This window comes from Hermetia illucens, chromosome 6 (genome assembly GCF_905115235.1).
Source record: "Hermetia illucens chromosome 6, iHerIll2.2.curated.20191125, whole genome shotgun sequence".
Taxonomy (NCBI): Eukaryota; Metazoa; Arthropoda; class Insecta; order Diptera; family Stratiomyidae; genus Hermetia; species Hermetia illucens.
In genome coordinates this window covers 9,833,852-9,846,490 of record NC_051854.1, presented here as the reverse complement: position 1 = coordinate 9,846,490, position 12,639 = coordinate 9,833,852, and the positions used below count along the sequence as shown (strand labels likewise).

Here is a 12,639-nt window from a genome sequence, read left to right as displayed (position 1 = left end):
ATTTTTAAAAAGAATTTTTTTTATTATTTTTTAATCTCCCCGTGATTCCAAACATAAATATCTACAATTTTAAAATTAAATTAAAGAAAAAGCGTAACACTTACTTCCATATTTAGGCACCCATTTCACATTCCTATCTATTCCACGTATACCAAAATTGTTTCCATTTAATTCAGAGCACTGTTGCTCCCTGAAATCAGGTTCGTCAATTGAACAATCTTGCACATTACATGATTGATATCTTCTACGTATTCCAACACAATATTTTCCACCATTTGCCGGAACAGGATTATTACATTCACGTTGTGATTCCTGTATACCACCTCCACATGTTCGGCTACATTGACTGAATCTTTGGAAGAAAATAATATTAAAATAAGTTAGAGTCGTATTTTTTGGAGAGAATGGGGTATGACTTCATTGTGACTGAAAACCAACAAAGATATCCTTGGTAACTCTGGAATGCTTTGATTAGCTTAAATGCCCTCAATTATCTGAAGTAGGCTGATGGCTGATGGGGTGATGTCCAGGATAACAGGATCGACGAAGAGGCGTAGATTCTCTCCGTAAACCATCTCCGCTGGGCTGGCCGCGAATTCCTCTCGCTGGGATGTACGGAGGCCGAGGAGGACGAAATGCAATCGCCGCGACCACGACGGATCGTCGCGAACCATTACAGCGTCCGGTGCCAACGTTCCAGCATACCATTGGACTGTGAATGGTATACACTAGTCCTATGCCGTTTAAAGCCAAGGAGCTTTCCTAACTTCGCGAAAAGGGTAGATTCGAATTGCATTCCCTGGTCCGTGATGATGACGGCTGGAACACCAAAGCGCGGAATCCATTCTCAACAGAAGGCCTCGGCACATGATTGCGCCGTAATGTCAGACAGAGGTATTGTTTCAGGCCACCGTATAAACCCGCCGATGATTGTGAGGCAATACTTGAATCCGTGCGAATCTCGCAAAAGACCTGTGATGTCGAGATGGATGGTGTGAAAGCGCTTAGTTGAGCGAGGGAAAACACTTATTTCTTTTCGAGCGTGTTTGTTGATCTTGCACTTCTGGCATGCGATGCACTGTCTGACCCAAGAATTTACGTCCTTGTTCATGGACGGCCAGAAATATTTTTTAATGACTAACCGGTTCGTAGACCTGGTGCGTGGGTGCGCAAGATCGTGAATCGCGTGGAATAATTCCCTGCGAAAATCGGCCAGAATGGATGGCCTGGGTCCCTTATTTGAGGTCTCTTAGAGTAAGTAAGAGTTTGAGCCGAAAATAGGAAACTCCTTAAATTTATATTTTGTAGCGAAGTACGCGGCGAGTAGTTCCCGATCGTCGGCGCTGTAGTTGCATTGAGTTAGGTTGAGTTGCTTTGAAAAGAAGCTCAACGGTTGCCAGATTTGACTCGCCTATTGATGCGCCCACGGCAGTATCTGAGACATCGCCCAACACAGCTAGGGGTGCATCTGGCTGAGGAAATGCCAACAGTGTTGCCTTAACAAGCTGTTGTTTGACAATGCATGGACGGCCTCAGCAGACTATGCGACCTCGCGGCAGTCTTTGGTTTTGGGCCCAGACAAGTAGGCGTTCAGGATCGCTTGATGATGAGCGACCCTGGCCAAGAAACGACAATAGAAATTTAACATGCCGAAGAACCTTCGCCTGGTTGGTAGTGGAAAACTCTTAATCGCCTCAACCAGATTAGGTCGGATACCGTCAGGGGTAACTAAGTGGCCAAGAAATTTCAATCTAGATTTTTCAACGTTAAGACAAGTCCGGCCTCAAGGAGACGTTGAAAAATGCACTCGAGATGCTCTAAGCGTTCAGATTCGGAAGCGGACCAAAACATCATCCATATTTACGAAACAAAGGTTTAAGTTTCGTAAAACAGAGTGGATCACTCTCTGGAAAAGCCTGCGCACCGTTGCACAAGCTGAAACTCATCCTAGTGAAATCGAAGAGTCCGAAAGGTGTGCAAATAGCCGTCTTCACAATGTCTTCGGGGGCTTCTTGGGTGAAACAGGACGCACCTTTGAGAAGATTGGAGAGCCGGTGGTATTGATATGGTGCTGCACATCGTGGTTCACCGGCTTGGATAAATTACTTTCCGTCGTAATGTTGTGAAACTTTCGGAGAAGTGCGCGACGTCTGTAACGAGGTTGTGGGGGTCTATTAATGTCTTGTTCTGCAAGTCAACCAGCAGCCCATAGTGACACAGGAAGTCTGCGTCTAATATGGGGATGCTGATATCCGCTAAAAAGAAGCGGCATGAAAACGTTCAGCGTAATCCGAGACTCACGTCCACCTGCTTATAGCCATAGGTGTTGATGGGAGATGAGTTCGCGGCCACTAAACGGAGGTTTTGCGGAATAAGGGTGTTTGGACGGGGTACAGGGAGAACCGCCAGCTCAGCGCCCGTGTCGACCAAGAAACAATGTCTGCTTAGGGGATCGGAGATTGTAAGGCGACCTGGTTCGCGCCTCCAATGTGCCGCCACACTATTCTTTCAGATACCGGGCGGAGTGTGAAAATGGTGATAAGAGAATCAGAAATAGAGCATGAGAAAAACTGAGGTAGGGGGGGGGGGGGGGGGGGATAGAAGCTCAGCAGATGAGTGGGAAGTGGAGTAGAGTGGTTGGGCAAGAAAAAAGAACAGAGGAAAAAAGTGCTTTTTTTACACCTTTCCTCTCTGTTCTTCTTTCTTTCCCACCCTTCTTCTCCACTTTCCACTTATCTTTTTTTCTCTCTCTTTTTCAGGACAGGGATTAAAAGAAGGGAAAGGGGGATAAGGTGAAAATGCCAATAAAAATAGACTTAAAGTAGAGAAGGGTGCTGGGAAAGTGGAGATGGAGATGAAGATCAGTTAGCTTGATGATCCTCCAAGTAGTAGACAAGGTATGTTAGGGTAGAATTTTGAACAAGGAAGCCTTTTGTTTTAGTGAACCCTGTGTGGCGTATTGGCTTACAGATGATGAATTTAGGCAAGCTAGGACCTCTAAAAATAAGCGCCTACTCCCGGGGTCTTATTATCATATCCAGAGAAATCCCTGAAACCAATGCCCTACAGGATAGCTTCTGTTCAATCAGTTCCCTGAGTCGATCGGGTAATTTAGAGCCCACTACTCAAGACTTTAACGAACGGTAAAAGCAATTTTGATGGTAATGGATTCCTTCATCAATGGTTGGCCAAAAAAATTTAAATGCCAGTTGGAAAATGCGAAGTCAAATTGGAATTGGAAGGGTAGAAGCATTATTGACGGGAAGTGGGGTAGCAGGTGCTGAAACGCCAACCGTCTCAAAAAAGCGTCATAGATTTATATCTCTTATCCAAAAAAAATGTTTCCACCAAGAAATTATATATTATTTTATAATACTTACGGACTCCATTTTCCCCATCCTCCGTTTATTTTACTAATATTCGCAGATTTGTCTACACAAACTCCTTTCTGGCACCAACGTCTGTCACCATCACAAGGTGTACCATCGGCCCATGGTAAATTACTGGATCGGCAGTTATTTTGACTATCTTTTTCAAAACACCAAAGGCGTCCGCACTCTTTCTGAAAGAAAATCTAAGAGGATGAATAGAGCCGAGATTTTCATAATGACAGCGTTTTGTTATATGTACAAATGAGTGCTCAATGATGTGATTAGTTGTGTTATTTGGTAATTTGATTGCAGAGTTTCTTTCACTTCACTTCTTTTAGTAAGTAGTTACTCTTATCTTAGAAAATAATTGTAATCATTATCTGATGAAACTTTTATGTTTAACTGAATAAGATGGCGTCTGAATACGAGAGATGAAGATTTGTGCTACAGGCTTTTGGGATATCTCTTCTTCGGCGTATATCCAGGCGGTCCTAGAAAGCCAGCTTAGCTTCCCTTACAAACGCTTAGGTTAGTGATTTTTTATAGTCGCTTCCTTTGAAATGAAAATCGATTTTTCCCCTGTACCAAGCCCAGTTGAATCATTCAGTGTCGTGGTTTGTAAAATATTCGATAGACTAAGATTTGATCCCTAGATCTGTAGATCCCGTTCGTCTACAACCTTTGTCCAGTTCAGAGGCCAGGTCGGTTTGTCGGGGTCAGTAGTATTACTTTATTCGGTCATGTGCCCGATCTGTATGGAGTAGAAATTCTCTCAAATCACTATATAGCATATCAAGCCGTCGTTGTTTCGTCCGTCCTTTTGGTCGTCTCCCATCGACTTCGATGTTCAGACCAATTTTGGAAAGGGGGGGGGGGGTTATCAGCGCGGTTGTGACATGACGGACAGCACTGTGGAACATTTTGAATTTGAGACGGTTCTGTCGATTATGAGAACGTCATTTGGGGAACGCCACTTCATCCATATTGTTCTGGGCAAGTCACTGCCGGAATCGGAACCCCAGTACCGGCCGCTTTTGGGAGTGGACAGGCAGGCTCTCGGCCGTCGATATCCCTCGACTGCAGTGCTTCGGTGGTGTATTACTTGGCCACCGCTGCATCGAATATTACAAGCAGCCTGGAGAAAGAGGCATTTAAAGGGAGTACATCACTCCTGAGAACGCCTGTTCAAAATACGCTGAAAGATGTCCCACAAACAAGTCATTAATTAGCCCATAGTGGGGGGACTACACCTGGTCGGAACATGTCGTATGTTTGATCCCTTTAGGGCGATCCTACGATCTCCTCCGAAATCAACGTTGCTGAAGGAAGGAAATTAGGGAGGCTCCGGCAAGGCTAATAAATACGGAAGTGCTCAGTAGGAAAACCAAGCAGAGCAGTAGTGTCAGAATACGGACGAATCATCGTTTGCCCTACTCGGAGGAAAAATAAAAGAGCTGTCCGAATTCATAAAGGACAAACACAATGTGCACCAGGCCATTAAAAAAATGGTCCGAGCCATGCGAGTACTGTACAGTAGTGCCAAGGACGAAAAAAATGCCTCGAAGAAACCAAACATCACCCAGGCAACAAAACCCCCTCAAAATCCAAAGAGCGGTAAGCTTGAAAAGAGGAGTAGAGAGGGAGCGAACGATTTTTTCGGATCCTCGCAGGACGCGAAAAGCCAAAGAGGCCTCTCACCGGCAAAGGGGAAGGTAAGCAAAGTTACCAAAATCCTTGACACTGCGGCGCCGGCTCCAATCGATCCAAGGTAGGTAAAGCCACAAAAAGGAACCAAGGCAGCATGGTCCAAGGTTCGTGGAAAGAAAAATGCTATACATAAAAGAAGGTTACGCCTCGAGTTAGTTATCATCTCCAAAAAAGGTGATATGACTTATGCCAATATCCTCAGGAAGGTCGAAACCGATCATGAGCTGATGGACTTCGGAGAAAACGTCAGCCCGAATCAGAGGCTCCCAGAAAGGAGATTTGATGTTGGAGCTGAAGAAGTCTCCCGGCAAAACGCCAAGGTAGAGAAGTCTTTAGGAGTACGTACGGGCCAGAAAGCAGGAGATTGTTATACAATGTAAGGACATTGATGAAATCACGACCGAGGAGGATATCGGCGACACCTTAGAAAAGCAGTTTGGACCACTTGGCTTGCAAGATTGCGCAATCGGGGGGAAGCAGCGTTCAACCTGCTGGCGGCTGGTACAGTAAAAATAGGTTGGGTCGTTTGCTGACTTAGGGAATAGGTGACCCTTAATCGCTGCTTTCGATGCCTCGAATTTGGACATATAGCGGCGAAATGCACCGGTGTCTGTGACAGGTCAAAAAGTGGTAGAAAATGTGGGAGAGAAGGTTATATGTTCAGGAAGTGCAAGGCTGAGCCTCAATGTATGCTCTGCAAGGGGAAAAGGGAGTCCACTGTCGGCGCGATACAGCCAGCAGCAGATGTCGGGAGTTTAGGAGAGAGAGAGAAATGAGGTTGATACAAATCAACCTCAACCACTGTGAGGCAGTGCAAGATCTTCTCTCGCAGACCATCTATGAGAAGGGAATCGAAGCTGCGATAATCAGCCAGCCTTATTGCAATAATAAGAGCGGTAACTGGATTGCAGATGTAACTGGCAAGGCGGCAATATGGGGGTGTGGAAATCAAGCTATTCAAGAAGTGATAGAGTTTCCAGAAGTTGTATTCGTCAGGGCAAAAATAGCTGCTATGCTCCACCAAGCTTGACGATAGCAGAATTCGAAGGAATGCTAGGTATGCTAATCTTATATGTAAGAAATCGAAACCTCAAGATCACAGCGGGTGATTTTAACCCGTGGACGGTGGATTGGGGCAGTCGCACTACCAACGCCAGGGCCCGTATCCTACTCGAGGCTATCGCGGAGCTAGACTTGGTGCTTGCAAATACGGGAAATGTTTCCACTTTTCGTGGGACAGGGTCGGGCTCAATAGTCGATCTGACGTATGTGAGGAGAATGGCATGGTTTGTCAGTGAGCATTATACTCATAGCGACAACCAGGCAATTTTTCTCCAGATCGAATACGGGCTGCGTGGTGATGTACGTTCCCGCGGAACTGGAAACCAGGACTTGTCCATGAAAAAGTTTGAAGAGGACACATTGATAGAGATGCTATTGGGAGGCCACAATCCCGATGGTGCCGCTACAGAAAAGGTAGAGCAAATGATAGGACGCATAACGAGAGCATGCAACGCTGCTATGCCGAAGCGACGAGTTCTCGCAAAAAGGCGCTCAAACTATTGGTGGAATGAGAGATTGCGGTGTTAGGGGATGCATGTTTTCGAGCTAGAAGGATCTGCCAACGATCTAGAGGAAGACCGGACTTCGACGAGAAACGGCAAGTATGGGTGAAAACTAGTTTTTCTTCCGAAACCGAGTAAGCACCTAGGACACCCATCATCATACCGCCCGATTTGCCTTATCGACACGGTAGGAACGATGCTGGAAAGGGCCATCTACAATAGAAGATCCGAGCCGACTGGACTCTGCTTCCCTGCTCTCATAACAACACTCACAGTCTTAGGAGTTTGTGGTGCATCAAAACGGCGCACCAAAGCGCTAATTGGGCTCCTCGGAGCGGCCACTGATACCTACCTACCTACCCTACAATAGACTGCTCACTATCATTGAATATAAGGATGAACTATCGGAGCGACAAGCCCACTCAACGATCGACACCGTAGACTTTGTTTTGAAGCTAGTTCGGGACGCTATGTCGTCTAGAAACGTGACGTTGAACATCAGAAATGCGTTCAATTCCGCTACTTCGGAGTGTAAAGAGCTCACTGGTTCAAACGGGTGTTCCTAGTTATTTGACTAAGCTCCTTGACAGTTACCTTTCGGAGAGGACACTTTGGTACGACACGGGATCCAAGCAGTAGAGCGTCATTGCAGGAGTACCACAAGGCTCTGTGTTTGATCTTCTTCTGTGGAGTGTGCTTGTCCTTCCCGTGCCAAGGGAAGCCACAGTAATCGGTTTTGCAGATGATCTAGCTGTGGTTGTCTTCGCGAAACAACTTGAAGACGTTGAAGTGTACGCTAACGAAATCATTAGCACCATAGAAGCGTGGCTGGAGGTGGTTCAGCTTAACCATGCAGAACAAAAGACGGAGGCGGTCTGGATTACCAACCGTGGGGACTCCGTACTGTACGGTGGACTCCGCCATTAAAAGTATACAGGAGGAACTTGGAAAAGCGAACTGCGGAAGGAGGACGCGAAGAACGAAAGGTGTGGTCGCTCAAAGCGTAGTCCACCACGCGCAGTAATGCTTTGCGGCGGTTCCACGGGGAGTGGATGAGAATCCCACACGCTGCTGCTACCTGGCGCGGTAGTATCTTTGTAAGATTTCCACCTCCATCCATTAAAAGTGACCACTGGCAGTGATGGTATCTATTTTATTGGGATAGATGATGTTCTTATTGGATCTTTACTTTCCCGGGGGGGTCTATATTGTTGCTATGGGTCTACGTGCTGTGCCGAAGTAAAATCTCAGTGGAAGTTGGCGAAAGTAGGGTCCGCTAAGGTGGCTTCATGTCAACGATATTATTCTTTCTCGTTATTAGTGACGTGCTCAGTTCTGCTTTGTCTTGTGGGCGTGAAGGGCTTCAAATCGCAATTTTCCTATCTGCATAAATGTGGAAAACACCGAAGGTACTGATTAACAGTACAAGATCCGCCTTCGCTACTTTGGCCAAAATTTCTAAATGCAACTATCTTAGCACCAACATCGAATTAAGCCTCTTCCGTGCTAATGTCCCTTCTGTGTTGTTATATGGGGGTAGCATATGGAATGGGATCTCTACTATTACTTGAAAGTTTTGCAATATAAGTTACTATCTCAGAATGCACCACAAGTGGGTCACCCTAGAATTACGTAGCATAGAACAGTAGAGGAGTCCAAGCTTTTCGGAAGTCCTGGAGAGGAGCTGCAATATATTTCATAAACCATCCTCGGAGTTCACTGGGTGATATAACCAGCAAAGGAGTTGTCGGTTTTCCTTAATATGTCTTCTTTTTTTGAGAATTCTTGGTGTTTGGCATTTGCACTTGTCATGCTACTAGGACTTCAGAAAACTTAGATTCTTCCAGCTTATTATCAGCCCTTGTCTGGTGCACGCTTTTCTTTAACTGGTGCTACCTAAATCTTATTATAGTAACATTGTTGGTTTTGTCATTGGATGCGTAGCTGGCTTTAATGTAATTATAAATAGGGTTTAGTGGGGGATGTTTCGACGTTGGCTAGGTATCTCCTTCCCCTATCTCTAAGTGTCATGTATCGAGGAAATCTCAGATAGGTTTTCCCGACTACATTTTGTTAATGGTCTTGCATGTTCGTTATTTCGCGGAAAGAAAATAAAATTGGGTAGTGTTTTCCTTTATTCTTCCTTCCTTAATGATTGCGTATAGACAAGTGTGGCACCTGCAGCCTTTGGTAGTCTATTTTCCTTCTTTTTCATTGGATGTTCAAAGACAGTACATCTCTCGGTGAACATTTCTCAGCCTCTTTAATTTGAGTATATTGGAGCTATCAGGTTTGCTTTCCGGCATAAGAGAGTTTTTCGGTGATATTTATTCTCTCTTTCTCCATTTATCCTCCAAAGTATCTTCTACTGTAATTCGAGCCAGAATGGTTTGGACCAGTGTCTGCGATTTCAGTGGAGCAAATGGTCTTTTTTGTGACTCCATTAAAAGAGTGAAACAATTTTGGACATTTTGGATGTCTTTTGTTTACTAAACGAATTCAAAATTCATCACAAACTTTTCAGCAACCTTCAGATAAATTAATTGGGTCGGAAATATTTTGAGGACTGCCACGCTTGTTCAGCGACTTGATTAGCTTCTCAAGTTGAGATTCATCCAGTTGGTTATATATGACTTCTCTTTACGATTATTATTAATTGGTGAAGATAAATAGAAAATTTTTTTTTGGAAATTTAATAAATAATAAAAAAATAAAAGAATTAAAAAAAAACAAAGCTTGGATTACAAGTAGCTCCATGAGTTGAAGGATGCATGTTTGCTAACATTGTAAATAGTTACACTGCAAATTTCCCTTTCTATTTCAAACCACAAAATGCATAAGCAAGGCAAAGCAAAATCAATAAAAATATGCAATACTAACCTCATTCGCTAGATAAAGCTCACAATACTGTGAACCACTCCCGTGTATCAATTCGCATTGTTCATTTAATGTATACATCTCACCGGGCAGCTTCTTATTTCGACTTTTTATAGGATGTTGTGGTGTATCTTTCATACAATCGATTTCATCTTTTCTGTGGTAATATCAGGTGAAATATGAAAACATAAAGAGATAGATACAAATAAGTAGAATATAAAAATTGTATTCATAAATTTAAAATTAGCGGTTAGATGTGGAATAATAGATATTGGGTTAGATAATTTGTTTATGCTGTAGTTATGTGCAGGCTGGAAATATGAAGATTTGGAGCCTGATTCAATCTAGTGCACGGGGCAAGGATAATTTTCATATATTGTCGTCTTTTTATTTCTATGCAGGAGCTGGTGACAACTCGTGCGATTGTTTTTTCTAGAAAATTTCTTCTTCATTGGTCTCGTAAAATATTTCCTGTAAAAAAGGGGTCAGTAGAAGCTTTTCCTACACTTTTGGAAAAGCATTTGAAAGCGTTATTATTACTGAAACATCCACCCATAATTGACGGTGCGATGGTCGAGTTCGTGGAGCGTCAACCTTTCGACCTTGTTACCCCAAGTTTGAACTTCGGTTCGTCATGAATGTTTCTGTTCCTCTTTGTCTTGCTCTATTGCTGAAGGGATATCACTCGCACAGAATTAAGTGTGATGATAATGAAATCGATGCATAGTTTCATCGAAAATCAAAACAGGAAAGTAAAACCCATGCGAAGAAAGAGACTATACGAATGTCCTATAATCTGCAACGGAGTCAACGAAAGTCCATATACAATCAGCGTCTCGTAGGTTTTCATTCCTATTCAGCTTTTCGGAGTCTGAAAATCCAAACAAGAATGGAAACAAGTCGGGAAACCGGAAGCTAGACGCTTCAGGTATGAAAGGTTTTGTTTATTTCTTTTATAAAGAGATTTGGGTGTGCATTTGTCCCATTAGCATGTAGCACGTAAAATATGCATATATTATGTGAAAATAGCCACTTTCAAGTGATATTGACATTCACAGTCTCGAATTTGCAGCTTTGACTTAGTATTACTTTGTTAGTAATAGTGCGATTTTCACGAAATTTGGCAGGATCATGCTCTATGCTGTAGCCTATATTGTTGCAAAATTTTGTGATTCTAGGGTGAACTTAAGGGGGGTTTTCCTGTCAATTACTAAAAATTATAGTAATGTACTATTATTAACTTTATTTGAACAGGTATCGGTATGGAGGGTATTTCGGAGCCTAGGGACCATATAGTGACAGCCCCCTGATTTCTTTCAAATTTTTCGGTTGGGTAGTTTCTGAGAATGGGTTCGTTAAAGAAATGACCACTTTCAACCCCCCGCACCCCCCACCTTTTCAACAAATGTCAAAACTAAGACTGGCTTCGAAAAGTACTAACTGAGACCTTTAATTTGATACCCCACATGGCTATATTTGATGAAAAAAAAATTTACACCCTCCCTTTGCATGTATGAGGACCCCCCCTTAAATTCGACGTAAAAGGATGTAACTCACTATATGCGTGAGCGTTCGCAGTTCCCACCTTTCTACCGAATTTGGTGCCAATCGCTACAACCGTCTCTGAGAAAAATGCGTGTGACGGACAGACAGACAGACAGACAGACAGACAGACAGACAGACGGACAGACAGACAGACAGTAAACCGATTTTAATAAGGTTTTGTTTTACAAACAAAACCTTAAAAATAGGTAGGAGACCGCCCATCGTGACGGTACCCTTCTCTCCTTAGAGTGATCAGATCGGCATTCAAACCAACCGCACTTGGGTATGCCAAATCGTTTAAAGTCGTTCTTGAGTCTTTTGAGCGTACTCCTTGGCCTGGGGCAATTCCGAGTATTATTACATGCCGAGCCTCTCTGATGCTTTCTTCAGCCATTAATAGTAATTAGTAGAACCTGGCGAGTGAGCATTATTATTGCTTTTGCAAGGTTAGGATTCGGAAAAGTCCGCACCAGGAAAGTTTTTTTTTAAGGAAGAAGGAACAGGGGAATTTACTCCGCACCTTTCAAAGACAAGATAATCACAGTTACGGGACGGTGATTAGATCAGGAAACAGTACTCGAGACTATTTGTCACGAGGGAGGTGAAGAAAGTTAAAAAGGGTTGGATGGAGTGAAAATTAGGGGAACGAAGTATAATGTTCGACAATTTTGTAACTCGATTGGTGACTTCGAAAGTGGCTCCTAGGTCTTGAGAATAGTTGGGATTTGATAAGGAGTATTCGTCAAGAAAGTAGGAGAAGGAAGTGGATGAAGACTTGAACGTATAAGACAGAGGGTGACACCTTCTGACGTTTAGCGCTAAACCATTATCAGAGGACCAGTGAACCAGAGTATCTTGATTTGGTTGTAGAGTGACACAGCCCATAGCAGATAATATTGCCGAAAAAGCTTAAGGTTGCCGGCGCAGAGCAAACGGGGATAAGTAAAGAAGGGGAAGGTCGCTAATAAAAACTAAAAATAATAAATGAGGCAGAATAGAGCCCTGTGGGTCCCCAGAGGAGGGGTGAAAAGAACGGGATGTGCAACAAACAAAAGATACATGGCAGGTTCGGTTGAATTTAATGAGATGCTCCTCGCAACGCAACTCTACTGTGTGCATTTTCGGAGAAAATGTATTCTTACTAATGAATGCTGAAAATTAGTGACCATTCTTAACGATTTTGCACCGCTGGGTTGCATGAGTTCTTGCAATGACTAGATTTGCGGCCCTTTTTTTCCATTCGAACTTCGATTTGTTATGGTTAGGTGGGATGAAAAACATTGTATGTAGTTTACCCACAGCGATCAGAAGACCAAAATTCCTTTAGATTGAAAGCCATTGATACTGATACTGGATGCCATTTCATCATGAGGAGTAGAAAGGACTTCGTTTCGTGGAGTTTTTAGGATTAGGGCTGTGAAATCGTTACCCAGTAGTTCTACTCGTTTGGTATTACAGCATCTGCTTAAAGATTCCTACTGCAAATGTAAGCCAATGATGTGGACAATAGGAAGAAAATAAGTTTTTAGTAGGTTTGAAAGGATGATCCAGCTTTGCATCCTTTCAAATTTACT

General features: G+C 43.4%; 1 protein-coding gene across 3 annotated transcripts in view; it reads right to left on the bottom strand.

Annotated features, from left to right (window-relative positions):
* Positions 1–12,639, bottom strand: part of LOC119659507 (A disintegrin and metalloproteinase with thrombospondin motifs 9) — a 246,084-nt gene that overhangs the window by 28,091 nt on the left and 205,354 nt on the right. For 2 of the 3 annotated variants that reach the window (XM_038067634.1, XM_038067636.1), the window contains exons 12-14: positions 9,524–9,677; positions 3,381–3,574; positions 105–352 (exon numbers count right to left, since the gene is read on the bottom strand). In XM_038067634.1, the coding sequence (XP_037923562.1) occupies positions 105–352; positions 3,381–3,574; positions 9,524–9,677 (596 nt within the window). The remainder of the gene's footprint in view (positions 1–104; positions 353–3,380; positions 3,575–9,523; positions 9,678–12,639) is intronic. The other variant, XM_038067635.1, reaches the window with a different exon arrangement.